The following is a 24,034-nucleotide window of genomic DNA, read 5'->3' on the forward strand; positions in this document are numbered from 1 at the left end:
CATTATTTACACCTACTCTGGTGGGTTGGGGCAGGAAGAGTTAATAAGGATGTGTGGAGTTTAAATATCATTATGACATAAAGATTTATGTGTATTTTGTGGCATGTGGTTTTAAAAAGACCATGATGGAAAATTTCGTATACAGGAGTGGGGTGACAAGAGGCTCAAGCCAGGCAGGCCAGACTAGTTTGTGAACAGGCAGGAAAAACCTCCCCACCGTGGAAGCAGTCGACTTCTTTTCTGTAGTATCCCTATCCGTATGTACCTCTTTCCACCTAAGCTGGCATGGCATTCCTCAAAAGGCACAGGAACAAGGTAGGGGAGAAAATAATTACAACTTCCCAAGAGTGATTATATGTGCTGAAGTAAGTGTCTTGTTAATTTAGAGACCATGACGTCTACTTTTGTCTCTGTGTGCTATCAGACGGCTCTCGGGTCGTATTGAGTGACATCATTATCTGTGTTGTATGCATTTGTTGTAAATACAAAGAGATTTTTTTTTTATCCCTACAATTAGCAGCTCTGATCGTCTCTTTAGCAATATTTCAGCTGACAGCGAGCCCCTATTTCCACATTTTTAGCATTCCGTGGATTTCAAAGAAAGACCGCAGTGTTATCTGCAGATCCAAAAGTCTACCTAATATCTGCATACTGAGATCACCTATAACCCCTTGATCATGTCTACACTTTGATAAATCTGTGTGCTCCTAGATTTGGCTAATTTCTGGTACACTGAGGGTAAAAACTAGAAAAGATAATTTGCAAATGGTTTAGCTAGAGTTCTTTTAACCACATGTGAAATTTTAAAGATACATTACTTATGTGTTGAGTACCTAGCTAGGATCTCCACCTCATCTGTGTACGAGGGGTTGCCTGCCTTTCTTCCTCTGGCTCTGGCGGGCTCTGGGCTCCCCGTTGCTCTTTGCCTCTTTACGGATTGACTTGTAACAAGCTGGTAAATGATCAGCTAACATACACCTCCACAGAGTCAGGCTTAAAGAAAGTAAATAATACGTGGACATGCTCTATTTCCTAATGTGTTAGCAGTTTCTTATCTCTGCCCTTTGTTGAATTAGTAGAAATTTCCAGCAAGAAAGAAGCAGGGCCATAGCTGGGCTTTGCTGCATCTCAGGAGTGTCCCTGTAGCTTTGAACTCCACAGCCTCCCAGGGCAGCTTGGTCAGGCTTTGAGTGAAATTCACCAAATGCCGAAGTGTCTTTCCTCTTCTTCTGGAGCAAGACATTTCACTACGCAGATCAAAGCTTTGCTGGTTTTTAATCCATTTGAGGCTTATTTCACTCCTTTCAGGGCAAGTTTTAGACATCTGCCTGCTTATGTAACAAGGGAAGAAATGTTACGAAAGAAAGGAATGATAAAAGACATAAAGCCTTTGGGTTTTAAAAGTTTGATCAAATTAGGTTTTTCCAAGTCGGCAAAGGATGCATGTGATAGTTAAAACAGAAATAAACGTAAAGGAAATGTGCTGTTTTGGATTCCATTGCTCTAAGGTAAACTTTTCTTTGAAGGAAATGAAAATCAAGGGTGACTGGCTAAAACTGACTCTGGGAAGCAGAGCCCACCTTCTGGGGAAATGCAAGCCCAGTGGAGAAGGCTCCCACAGCTCTAAGGAGGGGGCACCTGCTGGGGGAATCCACCACACACACACACGCACATGCGCACGCGCGCGCACCCCTCTTTTTTCTTTCTTTCTTAAACCCCCTAACTTGTGCTTGTTTGTTGGAGGCATGTGGCTGGGGGCTGGAGGGGGGTGGATATTCGGACCAGAGCTGGTTGGATCACTCCACCCTCGGGATGAGGGATGAGCCGTGGTTCTCAGCACAGTTCTGGGGCCAGGCTTTGGGATTCACACACAGCTCCGTGGCCTGGGGCAGGATCCGTAAACCTCGCTACCGCTAACCGCTCTCTGCAGTGGGGAGAGTGTGACTCCGTAGGCAAGGCTGGTCTGAGGACTGAGTGAGTTAGTGCATGACAGGCGCCTGGAAGGCGAGCGCGGTAAATGCCGGCTGTTGTTACTTTTACCATCGGTAGTGACACCTTAGCTGCTGCCGCTCTTGGAGAGTTTAGAATGTGGGTGGCTGTGGTGCCCAGTTGACCCATTTTACAGGAATAAATGGAAAGAAAAAGGCCATTCTCAGCTGTTGTGGCCTTGCCACTAAAAGGAGCAATGTCTGTAGTTTGGAAATCACCTGTTGGCCACCGTGGCCCGTCCAAGCGCCAGGACGCACAGCCAGCTTCTCAGGTTGAATGACCACCTTTCCCTGGGGCGTCTTCACTCCCCACCAGCGGCAGGTGGCTGGAAGATAGATGGAAACCAGCTGTGCACCTCCCGCCTCACCTCTGAACCCTGCCCACTCCATATGCACCTCTGACCGAGGGTCATGTGTGGGGGTACAGCGGGCCCAGACGCCCAGGGGAGTCAGAGACGTGCCTGCAGGCATGTCAGCCAATGTCAGGATGAACCACAGATGGGGGCTGTGACCCCTCAGGTTTAGATTAATTTAGTCTTCAGGACGTTTGGCGCAGGTGTGTAAATCTGCAGATAGGTACTGAGTGTCCCCCACAGACAGAGTGCCATACTGGTTGTACCCTGTTTCAAGATACCCAGGTAACAGACCGAGGTTTGACGGGAGGTATTGGATCCTTGGCAAGAGTACCATGTCCCACAGGAATAGGAGCCTTGTCCATTTTCAGAGATGTGCTTGGTCGTAACTGGAGGTGTCCACTTGTCTTCTGGACCTTCACCTTTAGTGCCTGGTGCCTTTTATCCAGTGCTAGACTGAAGTTACTTTGCCACTGAGTATTGCAGAAAACTGGAACCAGAGTCGTCTGTGACCTGCCCGTTCCTTCCACCACACCCTTGTTAAGAGCACCTGGGAGAGCAGCAGCGCGGGGCTCAGCCCAGTGACAGGGCCAGACCGCGGGGCTCAGCGCTGACAGGAGTGGACCCACACACTCTGACCAGATCATGTTGCAGAAAGGAAAATCACTTTGTTGTAGAAAGGGAGAAAAATACGGTTTTGTGGAACTTGGTTGGGGTGCAAGAGAGGAGACTGATTTGAGACTAGACCAGTCTTGAGAGGTGGAGCTATTTCCAAGAACAGTTACAGGTAGGCAGAGAATGGCATCTGTCCTAAAAGACACATTGACATACAGGGAATGCTAGTTTTCTGTGGTATTCGAGTGAGCAATATGGCTCCAGGAACAAAACAATCACTGCTATGCTTTTCTAAGAACCTATAACTCCAACATCTGTTCTTGGTAATATATTATTAAATGTTCCATTTTAAGAAGTTTGTTGTTTGGGTGCCAAATGTTGCCTCTCAAAGTGAAAATCAACCAGTAATAGTTACAATTAGAAATGGAGGAGCGGATAACATGAGGGCCAAGCTCAGGTGAGCAAGGCTTTGGGTTCTCTTACCCCTTCTAAGCAGCAGGTGCCCCGTTAAGCCTACTCCGGTGAGACGGACGCCTTTTAGCTATTTTAATAGTAATGGAATAGTGAGCTGCCCAGTGAAATTACTAGATCTGTGGGGCCACAGTTGGACTGTTCCTGAGGCCGTGGCGTCTATCAAATAGAACACCAGGGAAGGCTGAAGGATCTCTAGTCTAGCTGTCCCTGGTGCCACGCGCTAAGGCGGGCTCAACTCCCGTGGCACCACGGGCAGTCTGCCCCAGGTGGCCTGGCCATCTTTATTCATCTTCGAGCCTCAGGTGCCTGGGGGCAGGGATTCGCCTCAATGTCGTTAGCTCTGATGTCTTGCACTGAGAACTGGAGGAACATTTTGGGTGGAGCAGGCTGTAACTTTCGCTACAGTCTCCCTCCGAGTGGTGATGATGGTAACTGATCCTGCCCTCAGATGAAGAGCAGAAAAACTGCCATCTGAGCTCCTCGCAAGTCCTGGCAGGAAAACTGACTGAAGTTGTCATTGTCCGTTTGTTCCCCATGTTGCCAAATGACGTGCTGGTTTTGTAGGGACTTGGTAATCAGCAGCCACTCTTCACCCCTGGACGTCCTTGTCACATGGGGACCCGTTGTGCGGGGGAGATCTGTGATGGACTGAACATTTGTGTCCCCCCTCCCCCCCTAAATTCAAATGCTGAAGCACTAACCCACAATGTGATGATATTTGGGGAAGTGACTAGGTTTAGATGAGTTCATGAGGGAGGGGTCGTCATGATGCGATTAGTGCCCTTAACGAGCAGAGACCAGAGAGCTAGCTTGCTCTCTCTGTCTGCCATGTGAGGACATTGCAGTGAGAAGGCGGCCTTCTGCAAGCCAGGAAGAGAGCTCGCACTAGGACCTGAACTGGCCAGCACCTTGCTCTTGGACTTCCAGCCTCTAGAGCTGTGAGAAAAAAATGTCTGTTGTCTAAGCTTCCCCGTGTACGGTATTTTGTTATAACAGCCCAAGCAGACTTACACAAGACCCTTTGTTTTCATGGCCTTTCTGGAGAACCTCTGTGTGCACTGACGGCCTCACTCCTATTTAAAGGCTTAAAAATTTGCCCTGCTCAACTTCTGGTTTTTGTCCTTGAGCCCTACTAAGAGCAGATGGTTCTAGAAAGCAGCATTTTAAATGAAATGCCTCACGAAAGAGTCTTAATGTCTGTCAGGAGCACAAAAGAAAAGCTCTGTGGCCACATTCGTCTAGACAGGTAGCGTTCAGCTTGGTCAGAGTTAAGACACCACTTGTGGAACAGTATGTGTCCCCATCCTTACGTTGTTGACGCATTTGTCCGCAATGGGAAGACAGCCTCCCTGGGAACTGTGAATTTCATCTTTCAATCATACGAGGCAGGAGCCTCCTGACTCACCCATTATATAACCACTCGGTCTCAGCTCAGGTTGTGTGCGCTCCAGGGTGTTCAGGGTGCTCTTTGGCTCGCTGAATCATTGTCACAGAAGCAAGGTTTTCTTTGCACCTAATGCTAAAATAGTCTCCTTACCCTCATCTAAATGCAAGCATGTCATAGTGATTTATTGGAATGGTTGCAGTTTATATCTGTTTTTAAAAGTTCTCAAGCCATTCTTGACTCCTTCATATTCTCCCTGAGAACCAGGGCTGAACAAGGCCCTGGGGGTGGGCCTGTTGGAACATATACAATGATAGAAGAAAACAGACCTTGTTTCTCATGCAGAGGCTTGGTCAGATGTGCATGCTATCTGCCCAGTGCCCCCTCGGCCCAGTGGCCTTCTCTGGTCTGGTCCCCATCTGCCATGGCAACAGCAGGAAGCTAGGAGGGAGCAAAGAGTCCTGGAAGTAAGGAAGTGGGCTGGTGAGAGCAGAGAGAGGGAAGAGCTCTGGCTGGGATGGACACAGCCCTCCCCTAAAGAGGCAATGCGGTCCCTCTTGTGCACATGAGGAGGCTGGTGAACAGAGGTCTAGAAACTTCCAGTGGAGCTCAAGCCCCGGTCCATGTGACAGCGCTCCACATGCATCTTCCCTCTGCCTGCCTCCCTTCAGCTCCTGGCAGAGGGAGTGCTGGCTCACACGTCTCTGGGTGGGACGTCCCAGTTACCGGGGTGTAAGCCAGGGGTGCACTAAGCTATAGCCACACCCCCTCATTTAAAAAACAAACAAAACCTTCTACTTTATAAGAAGTAGAATTCTGATGCCTTTATTAGAACAATCCTCAAAGGCACTACATACTATTAATATTTATTAGGAACCTGACCAGGATTTTCAAAAGAAGTTATTTCTGAAAACATATAGCAGCCAGGTAGTTGGAGCCTATCGATTCTCAAGTTAAAAAAAAGTGGAGATATGCTACAGCAATAAATATCTTCTTTGTTGATGCTCTATCTGTATTGAGCTTAAAGCCTATTCATATCCAGCCTTTGCCCTATCCCCTTTGCACTGGAAGTGATTAATGCCTGTCTTCCTTAAAGCACATGGACCCTTCGTTTCCAGTAACAGTACCTTTGCAGAGCAAGCTAACTGATGATTTTGAATTAACGTAAGCAAGAAATAAAGCAGTTTTGTGAATTGCTACAAACCGGACAATCACAGTTGACCTGTTATCACTTCATGTCATTCGTGGAAAACAGTTACCTTCAATTATGATAAAAAGAATTTGTTTGAAAACAGAATTGGAATGACTCTGCCTTTAGTGAGGGGTGACACCATTAGAGCCTCTTGAGGTTAAGCAGAGCTTTTATCTGAAATGGTGGCCAAATATGGGTTGGGTTATTTACTGTAATTGCTTGAAAATGCTGCTGTGGGTCAACGATGGTTTTAGATTAGTTTCCTGCTTCCTTTTAGATGTTGTCATGCATCTTATGAGGATCTCTAAAGTTGATGAACGTTTAAACACCCACTTGAAGGATCACATTTTGCTTGGAAGTCCATGAAGTGTTATGGAACCCAGAGTCTGAAAACTCACATGTAGCATGTTCTACCCCCAAATCCCAGAATCCTGGTGGGGAAGGTCGGGAGATGATCCCTGATTGCATTGTAGACTCCTGGTCAGTGGCCCATCCCAGTGAAATTCCACAAAGCTCAAAGCCTCTTACATATGATCTCACCGACACCGGTATCTTTTCTAAGGAACGGGGTTTTAAACTAAGGTACAAAGCAGTTACCGCACTTTATCTGGATGATTCTGGGTCCTTGAACATTAATTCTTTTGTCCATTACTAAGCAATTGCCAGAAAGAAAAGGGTGCTAAAAATGTGTGTCCCTCTCCTTATCATGCCGAGCTCAATCTGAAGCATTGCCCGTGCTCCACTCCCCCACCAACATGAGATCATTTGAAGGCAGTGGTTCTCACGTGCGTCTTTAAAGAATAGCCCAGCATTCAGTGAGATCTCTGCACCTCTCTTCTGCCTCATAACTGGCTGGGAATCAGCAGACTTTGTCCTGGCTTCGCCCTGGGACAAGCCATCCTTCTGTTGGGAGTGTATTTTCTTACTAAATGTGAGAATGAACCCAAAGAACAGGACCCCTCCAGCGCTGACAGGTGCACTGAGCTCACTGTTTTAATGGATATTCACATGTTGGCAAATTGACAAACGCTTGAACCATTTCCGGGGCTTTTCTTTTCATGACCTCCCCTTGCATGCATTGGTAGCACAGGCGATAGAAATCTCCAGACTTTCAATGTGATACCTACTTCAGTACTTTAAAATACAAATTTTTATACTGTCATCTATAGTCATGTTTTTCTGGGGGGAAAAAAACTTCTGTTTTTTCACCATTTCTCCAGGACTCTGGATCGATTTGGAAATGTCCTACAATGGGTCCTTTCTGATGACTCTCGAGACCAAAATGAATTTGACCAAACTAGGTAAAGAGCCTCTTGTTGAAGCCCTGAAGGTTGGAGAAATTGGCAAAGAAGGGTAAGGGGCCATATGAATTTATTAATCCAGCCCTGGGGAACTGACCTCTTCCTCTAGTCTTTGAGAAGCAGCTTTGATGTGTTGAGTTAGCTTCCGTGCAAGTGCTTCCGGACCACAGAGGATTTCAGGGAATGGTTCCCTACCTACATCCCCCGAAGACTGTGAGTCCCCACCTCTGCTCAGCACCTTGTGGCCTCAGTGCTGCCAGTGAGGTGCCCAGTATCCATTACCCAGAAAGCATCGCTGACTCAGACCTGTAGGGCAGGCTCATCTGCACAGTAAAATGCTCTGTGAAGAGAATCATCATCAAGAAACTTCCTCCTTCCACTTGTAGCCACAAACAGCATTGTGTGGACAAGGCTAAGGTCCTTAGGGGGTCTGTTTGCTTTAATCACAGAGTCTGAACTATTTCTACTAAGACAATTGATTTTGTAGCCAAGAGGGTGCTCCTAAAGCGTTGTGAGATGTATTTTCCCTAAATAATACAATACTGACTTGCTTAGTAGTAAATTCCTCTCTGTGTAGAAGATACTGCATCTGCTGCCCAGAGTTTGTCTGATTTAGTAAGTATTTCAGATTTGTGAGATACTTAATGAAGGTTAATTTTTCCCCCTTAGATGCCTAAAATGGGTAAGCTGGAACTTTACATTCCCATACACCTTAAAAATGACCGCTTCTGACCACAAATTTAAATTATATTATTTTGACCAAACTAAAAATGCTAAGTAGAGTCGACTCCTCACATCTTTATCCCTTTGGCATGGAATCAACAGTACATTGACAGGAAAACCCCACAAGGAGCCTCCTTCTCAGGGTCCAAATATAAGACACACAGACTCTAAGATTTTTGCTTAGTTAGGATGCTGACCTAATGCTTATATTCATACGTGCGGTCATAGAAGATGGGAGGGTCATACATTTGAGAATGTGCTTTTACTTAGATTATTCTGGTTTAATGAAGTGTTCCTGTTTTACTCATTGGAAAATTTCCCCTCCTGTATGCAGTCTAACCTGTATCTGTGCTATTTTCCTTTTGTTTTTCTGCTATTTGTTAAAATGTGTTTGGATTCGGCAATCTGTGGATTGTATTTTCTGGTGAGTGGTGTTTATCAACTCTCCATGTAGCATTTCATACTCTGTAGGTGCTGCGTCTTGTTTGGTCCCGTGTGACGCCACTAGGAAGCTTGTCCTTTCATCATGTTCCTGGACATAAAGGTTCATTTTGTAGACCTAAGAGGATTGAGGTCAGAGTATATAAGAGGCTTTCCTGGGAGGGAAAGTCTTGCCAACTTCCCTGATCTGAGTTGCTGGGGTTTTGATCTAGTTCTCGAATCAGACTCAATTTCCTGTGTCTGGATGCCCCCACCCCACTGCCATGCCCAGCTGCGCGTCTGCTGCCCAGCCTGTAGGACAAAGCACCGTGGGCAGAAGCAGCCTTGAAAATGAGGTCTAACTACACAGAAGGACAGAGCAAACTTCAGTCAGAAGGAGTCCGTTCTGGAAACAGCCCTGTGCCAGCACAGAGCTGCTGGGACTCCATTGGAAAGGGGCATCTGGGCAGTAGGTGGGGCCCCAACACAGTCAGGTCCCTGAGATCCTGGCCATTTAGGCCTTCCGTGTTCACACTTACTCACGTGGCTCTCTTGGCACAATTTCAAGTTCATAAACCCTGGCTGATCAGAGGATGAACATGTTTCTGAGCAAGCAGTGCTTTTCCAGACTGCGTGAAAAAAAAATCCTCTGCTTTGGGAATTTGATGGTATTACTTTGTATTATACTTCTGAAATACCATTTTTTTCTTAGTAGAGTCTGGTATAAAATGTTTTGCTTCTTCCTGTGAGGGCGTTACGTTATATGTTGATGGGTAATTGGCTGTCATTTAATTTTAAAAGCAAGGAAAAAAAGCCATTCCAAAAGTACTTCATTTGGGAGAAAAATGGACCTTGAGGTTTTTTGGGTTTTTTTATTTTTATTTATTTATTTATTTTTTTGCCCCTTTGGGAATCCGAGAGCTCTGGATCCTTCTCCTGAAAATGCCTGCACATGGACCGTTTTGGCTCACAATTTCCTGGGGATATTAAGAGCGTCTGAAAGCCCATCCATAACCAAGAGCCTAATCCCAGAAGTGATTCTAGAACCCACTTCTTCACTTCCTCAGTCACGAGCACATCGGAATCCCCCTGAGTCTAAATACCAGGGAGAGACCAACCCACAATGTTTTCCTTAACAGTGAATCTCTCCAAAGAGTAGGCTGTGGCAGGGCCTCTGCTTTGTCTCATGGCTGCTTTTCAGTCCCCCTTCAGTCCCGCTTCAAGTGTGCACATGACATGCCCTGAGGGAGTCTCTAGACGACGCCGCTCAACCTGTGGGAGGCCCCACTTGTAGAAAGCTTGTCACGTCCTCACCTTATTAGCCTGAGGGTGATAGTGAGAAAGGGCGATCTGTGTTGGTTTATTCTCATGAAGTTCTTTCTCTTCGAAATGTGTGTATACTTTTTATTTGTAGACATTTTTCCTTTAGTCTTTATTTCCCAAAGAGCTGCCTGCCCTGTTATATATTGTAGTTAACATAACTTTGGGGCAAAAAGGTGCTCAAAGTGGAATTCAGGTAGCAAGCCCAGCAGTCGTAACTTGAGGAACTGATGTGAGGAGGACCCGAGTGAGTCAGTAGGGGAGATCTGCATGCTCGCTGCTCTCTGCAGGAACCGTGGCTTTGGAGGAGGGCATTTCCTGTAAGGCACTTGGTCTGTTCGTGCTTTACCACTGCAGCCTGGGGGCCGTGGGCCAGTCCCCACAGGGGGGCCCCTGCAACCTCCGTATTGAGTCACTAGTCCACGGTATACCCGCAGCCACCACCACCCTGAAGCTCCTGACTTTAGGGAGCCAAGTGCCTGCAGCCCACCCCGCGATTCGGTCTAGCTCTGTGGGAGTACACACGTGTCTGTGGCAGGTGTATGGTGCCGATTTCACTCAGAGAAGATGACTACGTTCTCGCGTGTGGCCACCTTCCTGGGCTGTTCCATCTAGTTATGCATCCTTCACTTAAAGCCTTTTTTGGAGCTGCCTTTTAGAACTGCCTCCAGAGTCTGTGACATTCTTTTAACTATTCTGAGCATCAGCAAATCAGCCTGCTTTGTAGATGGATTGGCTCTTGGAGAAATTGCTAGAAGTTGTTCAGAGGCAATGGTGATTATGAGACCAAGAAATAATATGTTTGGTCCAAGACAGAGTATCAGTGATAAAATAATTCACTTTTTCTTATGTGTCTGACTCCAAGCACATGTCCAAAAAGATTTTTAGCAGGGGCAGCAAAACTAGAATTAGCCCTTTCGGTGGAAAAGATATCATACTCATCTGGATGCTAAGATGCGTTTTACAAAATTAGGCTTATTACGTTCCAGCACCTTATATAAGAATATGCAGCGAATCGTCCTCCGAAGTTCACGCTGACATCATGAGATCATTAGGTGCACTGCACGTTCAGTTATGAAACTGAGTGGCAGCCAAACACTGAGTGACACGTTTAATTAGTTAAGTATTGAGGGCCACATAGAGGTACCATTTGGTCAAAATCAGAATTTCATGTCGCCCGGTCTACTTTTAACTGATACGGCATTGTCTAAGTTATTCACTTCAAGCCACAAAATGTATCGTGTTCTCTGTCCTGCGGAGGATGAATTTGGGAACCTGAGAGCTCTCTGCAGTGCTCAGCCTTTGGCACCTTTTGCTTCAGGTCTGGAGGCTGCCAGATGACAAATACCAGTGGGGACAGGAGGGACGGTGGCTCAGCAGTCTTCCCTGCAGTCCCAGATCTTGAGGCAGCTGTTCGTGCTGCGTGGAAGGGGAGCAGGCCTCCCGTGCTGTCAGGACACGGACGCCTCGTCTGATAGCGCTAGGTCTGACAGCAAGGGGGCCCGGGCGTTGTACTGACGGACAAGGAGAGTAGATGTGTCAGATGGCGGTCTTATCTTTGAGGATTTGCCTCCCTGACTTGCCTCATCTCAACCCCAATTTGAGCTTTCTTGGGAGTAATGTTTTGCTGTGCACATTTTATATAAAAGAAGATCTCTGTGAGGGCTGTCTCACGGTAGGGAGCTCTGAAATGGCTTCACGGCCACGGAGCGCCCAGAAGCATTGCTGGACTAGCCAGGACCCTAACAGAAGGAGGAAGAGTCAGGCAGGTACTGTCCCCATGGCCAGGGACAAGAGGCTTTTGTACCTGTGGGGGAGTTTCCCTTTAACTGTACGCTCAAGCCTGTTGCCTGAAACGGCTGGCTCTCCTGTTACAGAGCTGGGGTTGAGGAGGATCCCAGTGTCCTGCCAGGGAGGACACTGGCGAGGTCTTCTTACAGTCGGGCTCCTGTTTCAGGGGTGGCGATCTCAACCCGACCCTTCCATGGCTGGGGCCTCTCCTGGGCCTTCAGTTCTGCACTCATGTGTGGACTCCGCCCTTGGGTGCCCTTGGCCCCCATTGGCCAAGAGCTGGCTGCCCCCCTGTGAGCATCAGAGGAAGAGCCCAAAAGGGATTGCACCTGTAGGGACAGGACCTAAGCCCCACTGCCTTCCCCTGTCCCGGTAATTTTATCCTTATCAAAAGTACAAGGCCTTGCCTCTGCTTTGGGGCCATTTGGTTGCTTAGGAGTGGTCAGAGACTACACTGTCCCTCGTTTGCTTCATCCCAGCTAAGTCTCTGCACCTCAGAGACAGACCCTGCCTCTGGGCTTCTCTGAAGCAAAGCCACACTCCAGGGAGGGAACTGCCTTTTGTGGGGCCGAAGCTCAGCCAAGAACCCCGCCCCACCCCGCCCCGTGCCATGGAGGGACTCTTGCCACTGCTGGTGACCTAGTAACAACCCCCTGCCTCTGGACACAGAGTATCCAACCTGAAAGGATTAATGAGGGACTTTGCTCATTGATGAGGCTTTGTATTACTTCATTTTTTAAAAATGGTTTTTAAATTTGTATTTCTCCAGAAAACTTCCTGGGTTCTCCCATCAGTTGCTTCCCAGAGTCCCTTGAGATTTGTCACCTGTGATCGTTGGCTTTTTCTGTGGCCTTTAGGAGCTAAGGCAGTTATGGGATAGGATACATGGTTTCAGTAGGAAGAAGTCTTGAGTCAAAACGAATCTGGACTAAGGAAGCATCATAGTTGTTGAGCTCAGCCAGAGTCAAGGGACTTGCCTGAACATCCCTGTCACGGGTGAGAGGAGGTCATGTCGCCACCATAGCTGTCACCTCACCCCGCAACCATCGTTCTTTCCATTCACCCTCCCACTTGGCTACTGCTGCACTTGATGAGATCACTGCATTTTGTGTGGACTGCATCACACTCCCACCACCTGTCCTGACGCATGCACAAGATGGAACTCTTGAGGCCCAAGTCCTCTGTGCTGCTCTCAGGGGACTTGGTGCTGAAGAGTCTCCTGGGTAGCCTGACCAATCCGAGGACCCTTGGATTGGGCCTCTCCTTTTCCAGGTGGGTTGGGGAGGGTGAGGACATGTCAGCGGTGGTGGCGGTGGAGCTTGTGTGTTCTCTTTCTAAGCAGAGCCTGAAGGGCAGGCTGTGGTGGTGACTCTGCCCTGATCAGTTGCAGGCCCAGGGCGTACTGTCTGGCGGACAGCGATGAGGAGTCCTCCAGTGCCGGCTCCTCTGATGAAGACGACGCTCCAGAGCCCAGCGCAGGAGACAAACCACTTCTCCCAGGGGCCGAAGGGTGAGTGGATCAGTTTCTAGGGTCTCCAGGGGTCAGGGTACCAAGTTGGGAGTGAGTTTGTTTCCCCTCTTCCTGGTAATCTTTCTTCCTCTGTCACTTTGAGTGAATGGTTTTTGCATTAAGAACCCAAAGTGGCTTCAAACCCCAGGCCCCACAGCAAAAAGACCCGAATAGCTTTCCTTAGCTAAGAAGGTTCCCCATCAGAATGGCTTTCTCGGGCCATTGAAGAAAATTATTATTTTCTAAAGATTTTATTTAAATTCAAGTTTGTTAGCATATATTGTTTTACTAGTTGCAGGGGTAGAATTTAGTGATTCATCACTTGCACATAAGAAAATCATGAACAGAGTATTGAAAGGCGTGCTTCTGGGCACAGCTTACGCAACACCTCCCCCTGGTGTCGGCGGAGGGCACTGCGCCCCTCTGTCCGGTCACACTTCTGTTGCGCTGCCGGCGTCTTCCTGCAAGGCTGGAACCCCTCAGGTGATGTCTTTGGTGTGTTTTGAAGATGTGGGTCACATAGCTGATCTTTTGGATCATGAACTTCATTTTCGGGACTCCCTTTGCCTGTTACTTGGACTATGGCATAATCTGAGTGCTTACACAGCTTCTTTGTAAGAATCTTTTAGTTATTTAAAGTGAGTTGAAGAAACGAAGATTATAAAAAAGATGCAGAAGCACTTGTAAGAAAATATCAGCCTATTCACTTTTGAAGAAGATAGGGAATCCAGACATTTGAGGAGTTGGTACTAAAGTTTGTGTGTGTTATTTGAAATCTACCCTCTTGACCGTCTTAAGAATGACTGTTTTTCTCTACACACATACACATATATTCCTGACACTCTGATACTCTGGAGGATTTTAAAAAGCAAATATCCTCTCTTCTTAGGGCAGTCTTATGGTAGATATGACCTGATACAAAAGCTTGCTTTCTTGGCCTGCCAGCATGCCAGCTTGATTAGTAATTTTATTTAGAAAGAAGTTCTAAGCCTTTTGAAAAGTAGTTGCCACTTAAAGTTGATATGACATCACCTAAAAGGCAGTCAGGTAACTGCTGTATTTAATGTCCCTATCCATGCAGCACGATTTATTATTTATGTGTATAGTAGTTTCTCAGTTGGAGGTTATTTTGCCCCCTAGCGGACATTAAGCAATGTCTGGTTGTCTCCGTTTTTATTAGCATGACTGGCACAGCATGCTGTTGACATCTAGAAGGTTGAGGCCGGAGATGCTGCTAAGCCCCCCACAGTGCACAGGACAGCCCCGACAACAAAGAATTGGCCAGTCCAAAATGTCAGTAGTGCTTCAGTTGGGAAACGCCGGTCTAAAGTCAGGTGAACGCAGAGCCACAGAGTTTTTGTGTGTGGAGGAGCAAAGTTTATACTAACACCTGTCTGTGTCCCTCATTTAAAGGTATGTTGGAGGTCATCGAACAAGTAAGATTATGAGGTTTGTCGATAAAATTACCAAGTCAAAATACTTCCAAAAAGCAACAGAGACAGAGTTCATTAAAAAGAAGATCGAAGAAGTCTCCAATACCCCCCTGCTGCTAACCGTAGAAGTACAAGAATGCCGAGGAACCCTGGCAGTCAACATTCCACCTCCCCCGACTGACCGAATATGGTGCGTACAACCTGTCACGTGACCATACATATCCCCGCCTGCCTACCCCTGACCTTATGGAAAATACCTTCTCCTGGGCAGAAGCACTTTCAGATGTTCTTCATGGAACCTTAATGTCCGTTGCAATCCCAGTTCTGCTTTCTTCTGTGAATGGTTAATTCACATTGAAAGCTTCATCTTCGCTGTTTCTCTTCTTGGTCTTCCTCCCCTTCAAAGCCAACTCCTTCTAGCAGTCTTTCCCAGTTAGAACAGCCGCCATTCGTAGAGCTCTTATTCTCTGCCTGGCCTGGGGTGTAACTGCTTCACCTGGTCAGTCCTCACAGCATCCTGCAGAAATAGGTACCACTGTTACGCACTTTACGGAGGGGGAGCATACATTCAGCAGAAGCCAAGGTGCTCAGGGAAGACTCCCTGGGTTCGAGCTAAATGTTAAGGAGGCAGAGCTTGTGCACTTGGTAATTGTGGTAGGAGGTCGATCCAAGGAGTTGTCATCGAATGACCAAGTGTTTCTCAACCCTATCTGCATATCACAGTCACCTGGGGACTTGTTAAAAACAAAGATGTACCCAGCCCCCAGGATCCAGGGCATGGGGGGCTAAGCCAGGATTGAGAACAACTGAAATAACCTATTATTCGTGGGTCCAGCAGAAGAAAATCACTGTCTGTGAATTGCAGTTTAAAATTGTCATTCGGTGGGGCACCTGGGTGGCTCAGTCATTAAGCATCTGCCTTCGGCTCAGGGCGTGATCCCGGTGTTCTGGGATCAAGCCCCGCATCAGGCTCCTCCTGGGAGCCTGCTTCTTCCTCTCCCACTCCCCCTGCTTGTGTTCCCTCTGTCACTGGCTGTCTCTCTCTCTGTCAAATAAATAAATAAAATCTTTAAAAAAATAAATAAAATAGTCATTCTAGATCCTTTAAAATGTATAGAAGTGTATACAGTGATTGCAGGAGACTTCATTGTAACAGAAACCACGTCGGCATGAAAAAGATAGCTCTGTTCTGTCCCAGAGCGAAACTATCATGCTGGCTCATAACCCTGGCATTCAGAAGGGTTTATGAGAATGATCAGAAGACAGTTTTTGAATTGACTAGCCATTTGAGGATGATACGGGTGTTTCCCAGTAAAAACTTTAAAATACCTTTTTAGATTTTATTTTTAGAGAGTAATATTTTCTTTGTAAAAAAAAAAAGTGATTGGTAACAAATGAAAAAAGTGGAGGGGGGAAAAAGCCTCTAATTAATATTCTACTGTACAGTCTTCCAAACCTAACAAAAAATATGTTTTTAATAGTGAGAGTTGATACATTTTTTCTGCTCTAAGAGGTGTCAGTTACAGGTGCTACTGCTTAGCGGAAGATAATATTAAAGGCTTCGGGGGTAGTTCTACCCAGCGCTTTTGTTATGAATCCATAACGTTACATATAGCTCTTGAGAGTGTTTAGAAATGCTGATAGCAATTTGACATTTTTGTTGTGATTTTTAAAACATTGATGTGTGACAAATGGAAGTTTTTCAGTAGTTTGGTAGCACACAGTCTCTTGTCTGGGTCCTTTACCAACAGTTTTGAATGCCAGTCTGCTCCACTGGGAAGCCTTCATAAGCATGCTTGGGGGATGGAATGAAGCAGCAGATTATAGAATGTCCTCTGTTTACATATGCACACTAGGGTGTGGGGAAAATTGACCCTGCTTCTCAGTGGTCCTGTCTTGGGGGTAAGATTCAGAGAGAGTCAGTATCTTTCACTTTCTGCTTTGTACACGTGTATTTTGGGGGGTTTGTAATGTACGTATACTACCTTTATTAAAATAGAAACAAGAAAGATCCTTGCCGTTTCAGGAAAAACAAAAAACCAGAAAACAACGCCCAGGTCAGACTTTTCCAGTGGTGCTTCCTAAATTTCCCAGCTTGTCAGAACTGTTCTCAGATCATCACAGCCCTATACATGGTCCAGGGACATGGAAGCTTACAGTTCCTGTTTGCTGCCTTGAATCATTTTTAGAGGGGATTTTCAGATAAGGGAACATTTACAAGGGATGAAGCCCTGGGTAAATAACAGTGGTTGCTTTTGGTACTTGTCTGCTTCCTGTCTTTGCATCTAAATGTAGTTGTTTACTACTTCTCTTCTAAAAGGTACGGTTTCCGGAAGCCACCATATGTGGAGCTGAAAGCTCGGCCAAAACTTGGAGAGAGAGAAGTGACTTTAGTTCATGTGACAGACTGGATAGAGAAGAAATTGGAACAAGAGTTTCAGGTAAATGCGTGGTGTCACCTGGTGTGCATTTCACCAGAGTCTCAAAGCTCAGGGTAGAACAGAGGTTCTGAAGTGCGTTTGGGTCAGGATCTGCTTTTGAGAATCTAATGAAAGCTGTGGGCCCTCATCCCAGGAAAGTACTCATCATGACCAAACGTGCATAACACTTTAGGTACAGTTTCGGAAATCCTGAACCTTATCCTCAGAACCCTGTGAAGTAGTTCAGAGGAAGCCCCAGAGGTGGGTTCACTAAGCCAGAGCTCACTCTCCAAGCCTGTCTTCTGCTTTCTGCCACCAAAGCTAATAGCAATGTAGCCGACGCTCTGGGATGAACTATCAGATATCCGAGGCACGGTTGTCTTTCAAGGTGTTATGGATTGCCAGACAATTTACTTCGTAAATGAGTTTCACCTTTTGAAGGAGACCCCTATTTTTACAGTGGCCTATTTTGAGCTCTTGCCTTTAAAAATTTATATTCGTATTTAAAAGCTATGGATTAACATTAACTGAAAACCAGTTTCTGGAACGCTTAGTAATGTCACCAAGTGGAAAAGTATTTTGAACCTGGTGAGGGGAAAGACAGCCTTTAGTTTAGTTTTTTTCCTTTTCCCTAGATCCTACAACAGGCATTAGAGTGCGTCATCTTGCTTTCAGGGATATTGGGGTACAAGGAGCACAAAGAAAGGACAAGGGGGCAGAGGTTGGCACCTGGGTTTTTTTTGTTTTTGTTTTTAATGTTTATGTATTTTAGAGAGTGTGGGGAGGGGCAAAGGGACCGGGAGAGACTCTCAAGCCGACTCCCTCCGGAGTGCAAAGCCTGTCACAGAGCCCAACTCGAGGCTAGAGCTCATGACCCTGAGATCATGACCTCAGTCAAAATCAAGAGTCAGACACTCAATTGACTGAGCCACCCAGGCGCCCTGGCACCTGGTATTTTTGAGGCAAGTTGGTAAGTTGATGGGTAATTGCTACAACCTCCCATAGCCACCTTTTTTTGCTTTTGTGTATGCTTTTGTAAGAGGGCATTACTGGAGACTGAATCCATTGCCAAAATTCACTAGCTAAAATTAGTTTACAAACAGGATAGGCAAAGCACCATTACTATCAATAATTGATTATTCTTCATATGTTCATTATAGTAGGATTTCTTTCATATATAGCTTTGGTTCTGGGTGAAAAAAATTAGCTTACATTTTGTTGCTAAGATTTAAATGGATAGGGACGCCTGGGTGGCACAGCGGTTAAGCATCAGCCTTCAGCTCAGGGCGTGATCCCGGCGTTCTGGGATTGAGCCCCACATCAGGCTCCTCTGCTATGAGCCTGCTTCTTCCTCTCCCACTCCCCCTGCTTGTGTTCCCTCTCTCACTGGCTGTCTCTGTCTCTGTCAAATAAATAAAATCTTTAAAAAAAAAAAAGATTTAAATGGATAAATTCACATGGAATTTGTGTTCTGGATATAGCAATTTGGAAATACTATGAGCAGGTGAAGCCAATTCTCTTAAAGTAATAGTGTTGAATATATTTGAATTCAGAAGTAATTTTATCATATGTACATGAGATCAGAGGCTGCTTCTGCCCCAGAGCTGACTTCCTGGGTTCTTGTGTTCATGTGCTGGTGTGATTCAACTCTTTAAAAATGGGGCAGAGAAACTAGTTTAGAATGTGCACAAACAGTTGTTTCATATCTACTTTTAAAACTTATCTAGGGGGCGCCTGGGTGGCTCAGTCATTAAGCGTCTGCCTTCGGCTCAGGGTGTGATCCCGGCGTTATGGGATCGAGCCCCGCATCAGGCTCTTGCACTGTGAGCCTGCTTCTTCCTCTCCCACTCCCCCTGCTTGTGTTCTCTCTCTCTCTGGCTGTCTGTCAAATAAATAAATAAAATCTTTAAAAAAAAAAAAACTTATTTAAAACCTAAAATTATCAGAACAGAGTAGGGTAACAGCCTGCAAAAAGAAAGCATTCTTCAACATGGCTATTTCTTTCTACAGAAAGTTTTTGTCATGCCAAACATGGATGATGTCTATATCCCTATAATGCACTCAGCCATGGACCCCCGCTCTGCTTCCTGCCTCCTCAAAGACCCACCTGTGGAGGCTGCTGATCAGCTGTGATGGGTGAAGATCTGACCTTCCCAGTATTAGGAGACCCAGCTCAAGGTGTGGGGTTCTCGGCTGCCATCCGTGCTGGAGCACTGGCCTCTCCTCGTGCCACAGCTTCTGCCCTCTGCCTGCTGGTGCCCATTCCACTGTGAGGTGTCATTCCATGCGTCCAGGAGCTGGTGTCTGGACTGCTGGCTGCAAAGCTTTGACTCAGCAGAGGAGACTGTGGAAGAATCCCCACAGTGGATCCAGAGGTTACAGATGACTCACACCATGGCTTTTTTGAGTCTACCAGTTTTTGTGGCAGCAAGAGCACAGTTAAGAGCAAAGCGGTACAACTGGAAGGCTTTCCCCTTGCCTCGACTCCTCCAAAGCTTTTCCTCAGGCGGCCAGTGCACAATGGAACGTTTTCTCACTTCTACAGTTTGTGGGTGACAGCCCTCCACACTCCTGGAGAATGTCAATTCGGGAACGTGTGGGGGGGTGGGGAGTGGAATTTTGTGAACCATTTCATTGATGATAAAGAGATACGCATAGCAACTTATTTCATATTGTGCATTTTGGAAGCAAGTAGCCATAGAACATACACTAACATATGATCAGCTGGGGGTGGGGAGAGTGGGATTTATGCAAACATTAGGTAAAGCCATGAGATCAAACCATCCCAAGCTTTCTACCAAGGAGATACAATCACCTGGTTTCTAACTCCCAATGTTTTCCTGAGACATGAGCGTATGTGAAAATATCAAATACTGCACATGAGTGGATTGGGATGGGGGCAGAAAGCCAGAGCCACATCTTTCTATCTGCCACTTCCTATGTGCTCTGTGCTTTATATAGACATCTAAATGCTTTGTTAATCTAACTGGTTTAGGATATTGAGGTTGTGGGCAGTTTCCTCTTCTGACAGCCAAAACAGAGAACTCTCTATCACCTTTGAGAGTTGAGACCAAGTCTGCTCAACATTAAACACTACATTATATAAAAATTCATGTGACCTTTTCTTTAATGTTGCCAATCTTATTTTGTGCATTTGTGTCAGAATCTTTAGTTTACAAGTTTGGGGGCTCCCTGGTGTATAATTTGCTTTGAGAAGTACTCTTAAAACACAATTTTTTATTGTTTAAAGCTGCATTCAACATCAAAACTACCGTGGGTAACTTTTGATAACTTACATCTTGTGGACAAAGCTAATAGTGGTTTTTTAAACAGCACCTTGCCTGAACATGACTTTAAAGAAATTAATATATTGAAAAAGTATATTTGAACCCTTGATTACTTTAATTGCACCATTAAAACATTTGACTTAAATTATTTGATCATTCCAGTTGGTGTACTGTTCTAATTTCTCAGTGTGTAGGCCGATTTGCCTGTCAGTCCGCATGTCTTGTTCACTGGTCTATAATTTTTGTGCAATAACTAAAGGCAAAGGACTAGATGCACTACTGTGTAAAGAGATTACACGACTACCCTATTGCACTTAATCAAATAGTTATGTGGGGATTTACAATCGCTTGCGTTGTTTCACAAAATAAATATTTCAATGTCAAATACTAGATAAGCATCCAAGTTATTTCTACTGAATCCTTTTTGGATAGTAGGGAGAGCACAGGGTGCGTACAGGTCGCCTGGGCACTCAGCTGCCAAAGCAGCTTCCGTTTCCTGGGTGATCACCAGATGGGCTTTCTAATATTGCAAGGTGATCCTCACCACACCATGTGTGATCTTCAGCGGATTTTCAAAACCTGAGGGACAGTCTTGTTTCTGTGCTGGATCTTACACCCTCAATAGCCTCGTTAATCCTGTTAACTTGGAGCACCCTGCAGTTACTACAAGCCAAAGCAGTTTCAACACTGCCCTCGTGCCGTCTTTGCCCTTCAGCAGCGCTGCCTTGTACTCAGAACTGATGCACATCTCACCTAAACCAGGTGAGAGATGGCTGTCACCACCAATCATCTGGACTGGGAAAGGAGTGTGCATTTACTTAGGTGCCTGATGTGCCCAGTAATGCATAAAAGTTAATTCATCTTTACAGCGACCTTGTTTAGGCTAACTGGGCTAATTTGTCCAAAGCTTTTATCCCCGTGCTTGGCACAGTATACAATACAAGCAGTTGGCTGTCAATGGTAGTTTTTCTAAGTGGGTCGCTGCTACACCTTAGCCAGGTAAGTTAAATTCATGCAAAATCAAGACTGCAACCAGTTCCTGTTAAGTATCCCGGGGCCCTTAAACTGCTCACTTAGGTTCCCCCCACCCTTAAGAGGCCATCCACGGCGCGGTTAACCGGCAGGTCTCGAGGATCACGGAGGACAGGACTTCCAGGAGAGGTACGGGAATGTGCGGAGCACTGAGTAACCGGGCCTACAGGATCCCCGACGTCTCTCCAGGGCGCTTCAACCTTGGCTGCGAAGGCCGAACCTGGAGTCGTCGCAACCCCCCGGAAAACCTCCCGTCCCCTGCAGCCCGGTGCCGCCATGTAGCTCGCGGTTAAAAGGGCCGCCGGCGGGGGAACCAGGCGGCCCCAGTTATGCACAAGCGCGTACTCTGGCGCTGCAGCCTGACCCCCGGCGCCACGCGCAGGCGCAACGGGGGCTCAAAGGCAGCGCGTCGCAAGAACACCCAACACCGGTGTTAGGTTCAAACCATTTTATTGACGGGCTTCGGGGAAAGGTCTTAGGGGAGGAGAACAGGGAGATCCGACGTCCTCGGCCCGGCGGAACCTGAAAGAACGAGAGCGGTGGGTTAGCGAGTGTGCGCCCGCAAGCCTGTTCCCTGCTCGCCGCAACCCCGGGGGCCCGGCTCAGATTATAGTTCGCATCACCCGCGTCAGCAGTCTAACACGTGCTTTTTTTTGGAATGTCATCACTGCAGGCCCCCCGCGACCCACCCGGCTCCAGGGCCGACCCGCCAGGGCCCCGCACAGACATACCTCACCTTTTCAGCCTCACAGTTCCCGAAAGACCGAGCTGGGGCCGCCGGCTTCTACTTAAAGGAGGTGACGGGAGGCGGTTGGGCGGGCCTTACTGGCATTAACCAATAGCAAGTGAAACTTCCGGTCACGTGCTGTAAAATAGCCTAAGGAGCGGCTGCTCTCGCTTGAGTCCTCCAGAGTATAGAGTGGTCACATGCCAACCATAGAGATGGGAGTCAAAGAAAGACCGCGGGTCTGGGTTTCTTTCCGTGTGTAGGTCCCCGGCTTATAATGAGCGCATCTCTGTGCAGTACACCAAAGGAAAGTTTACGAACAGGACGCAACTCAGTCACTTCTTTGAGATGTTCAGTGCCAAGAGGTTGGCCAGGAGCCCAGCATATAAAGGTGACAATCTAACCTTGTTCCTGAATTGAAAGTAACCTGTTTGGGTAAAAAGAGCCTGTCCTTGAAAGTAGAGTACGTGCAACCAGATCCTGACTTTGTGGCGAATTTGTTGTATGAAAATAGGAATTTTAGGTGGCACAGCGGTTGGGCGTCTGCCTTCGGCTCAGGGCGTGATCCCGGAGTCCTGGGATCGAGCGCCGCATCGGGCTCCTCCGCTGGGAGCCTGCTTCTTCCTCTCCCACTCCCCCTGCTTGTGTTCCCACTCTCACTGGCTGTCTCTCTCTCTCTGTCAAATAAATAAATAAATAAATAAATAAAATCTTAAAAAAAAAAAAGGAATTTGAGGAAATTCCTCAATTTGAGGAAAACAGGAATATCCAAAAAAGGTGTTGTGAAGATTAAATGAAATAATGTCAGTTGCCTGGCACATTCTGAGTGGTGAATAATTGCTTTTAAAGGACTGCTGTGATGTGGAAAACTTAGGTGAGTGCAGTGCTTTGATAAATGCTAAAACAGAGCTATGAACGAGCTATGAACTGTGGAAGTCCCAAGGAGAGAATGCCTGACTTTGGGAAAGTTAAAAGTACTTCTAAGTACCGAACTCTTGCTGTACGCCAGGCACACTCTTCACATTTGACCCTTGAACAAGGAAGGGGGTGAGGGAGGTGTTGGGGCAGCCACCACCCACTGGTGGAAAATTTCTGGCTCAATTATGACTCCTCCAAAGCTTAACTACTAATAGCCTACTGTTGACCAGAGCCTTATGGAGAACATAAACAGTCAATGAGCACATACTTTGTGTATCATATACATTATATGCTGTATTTTTACAATGAAGCAAGCTAGAGAAAAGAAAATGTTATTAAGAAAATCATAAAGGATGGGTGCCTGGGTGGCTCAGCAGGTTAAGCACCGGACTCTTGATTTCACCTCAGGTCATGATGTCCGGGCTGTGAGATCTGCCCCAGGTGAGGCTCTCCCTGGGCATGGATCCTGCTTGTCATTCTCTCTTCTCCCTCTGCCACTCCCCCTGCCCCTGTGCGCTCTGTCCCTCTCCCTCTTTCTCTCTTTAAAAAAAAAAAAAAAAAGAATCATAAAGGAAGAGAAAATATATTTGCAGTGCTGTATGATATTTGTTGAAAAAAAAGTGGACCCATGCAGCTCAAACCCATGTTGGTGAACTGTAATGGAGACTAATATGGCACTGCCCTATAAGAGCCTGATTTACCAGGAGAGAGAACAGCAACCAGTCACAATATTGGGTTTTCTTAATCCCCTCAGTGTTCTCTTTGGGAAATCTTTTCCTTTTTTCCTCCTAATTTAATAAGGAAAATGTAGTAAGAAAAACATTTCAACCTGAGCTTGTAGTTTAATAGTGCTCTTATTTTCATTATTTTCTACACAGTCTTAAGTTTAAAAATACCCCTATGACCGAAAGTAATGGTTATTTTGACATGTTTTGTGACCTCTGCAGTTATTTTTATTGCGGTTTAAATCTTTTATTATTTTTTACATTTATTACATTGTGGTACAGATTCTACGTTAGGAAATGAATACAGGTTTTCTTTGTGGCCTAGAGTATGATCTGTTTTTGCAGATGTTCTGCAGATTCTCAAGGCACTTGGGTGGCTCAGTCAGTTAAGCATCCAACTCTTGGTTTCAGCTCAGGTCAT

General features: G+C 46.3%; 1 protein-coding gene and 2 non-coding genes across 12 annotated transcripts in view; 1 reads left to right on the forward strand and 2 right to left on the reverse strand.

Moving 5' to 3' along the window:
- TEX2 (testis expressed 2) overlaps positions 1 to 20,601 on the forward strand; it is a 99,922-nt gene extending 79,321 nt beyond the window's left edge. For 7 of the 10 annotated variants that reach the window (XM_057318060.1, XM_057318057.1, XM_057318059.1 and 4 more), the window contains 5 exons: positions 7,227 to 7,359; positions 12,946 to 13,071; positions 14,485 to 14,694; positions 16,825 to 16,945; positions 18,935 to 20,601. In XM_057318060.1, the coding sequence (XP_057174043.1) occupies positions 7,227 to 7,359; positions 12,946 to 13,071; positions 14,485 to 14,694; positions 16,825 to 16,945; positions 18,935 to 19,057 (713 nt within the window). In that variant the 3' untranslated portion in view covers positions 19,058 to 20,601. The remainder of the gene's footprint in view (positions 1 to 7,226; positions 7,360 to 12,945; positions 13,072 to 14,484; positions 14,695 to 16,824; positions 16,946 to 18,934) is intronic. The other 3 variants (XM_057318062.1, XM_057318063.1, XM_057318061.1) reach the window with 1 other exon arrangement.
- Positions 20,602 to 21,517: 916 nt separating this feature from the next.
- LOC113265719 (small nucleolar RNA SNORA76) lies at positions 21,518 to 21,651 on the reverse strand. The gene has a single exon (XR_003320124.2). It is a non-coding gene; the product is annotated as a small nucleolar RNA SNORA76 (small nucleolar RNA).
- A 192-nt stretch (positions 21,652 to 21,843) lies between these two features.
- On the reverse strand, positions 21,844 to 21,914 carry LOC113265711 (small nucleolar RNA SNORD104). Its single transcript, XR_003320117.1, has one exon. It is a non-coding gene; the product is annotated as a small nucleolar RNA SNORD104 (small nucleolar RNA).
- Positions 21,915 to 24,034: the final 2,120 nt, after the last annotated feature.

Source organism: Ursus arctos, unplaced genomic scaffold (genome assembly GCF_023065955.2).
Source record: "Ursus arctos isolate Adak ecotype North America unplaced genomic scaffold, UrsArc2.0 scaffold_24, whole genome shotgun sequence".
In the NCBI taxonomy this organism is placed as follows: domain Eukaryota; kingdom Metazoa; phylum Chordata; class Mammalia; order Carnivora; family Ursidae; genus Ursus; species Ursus arctos.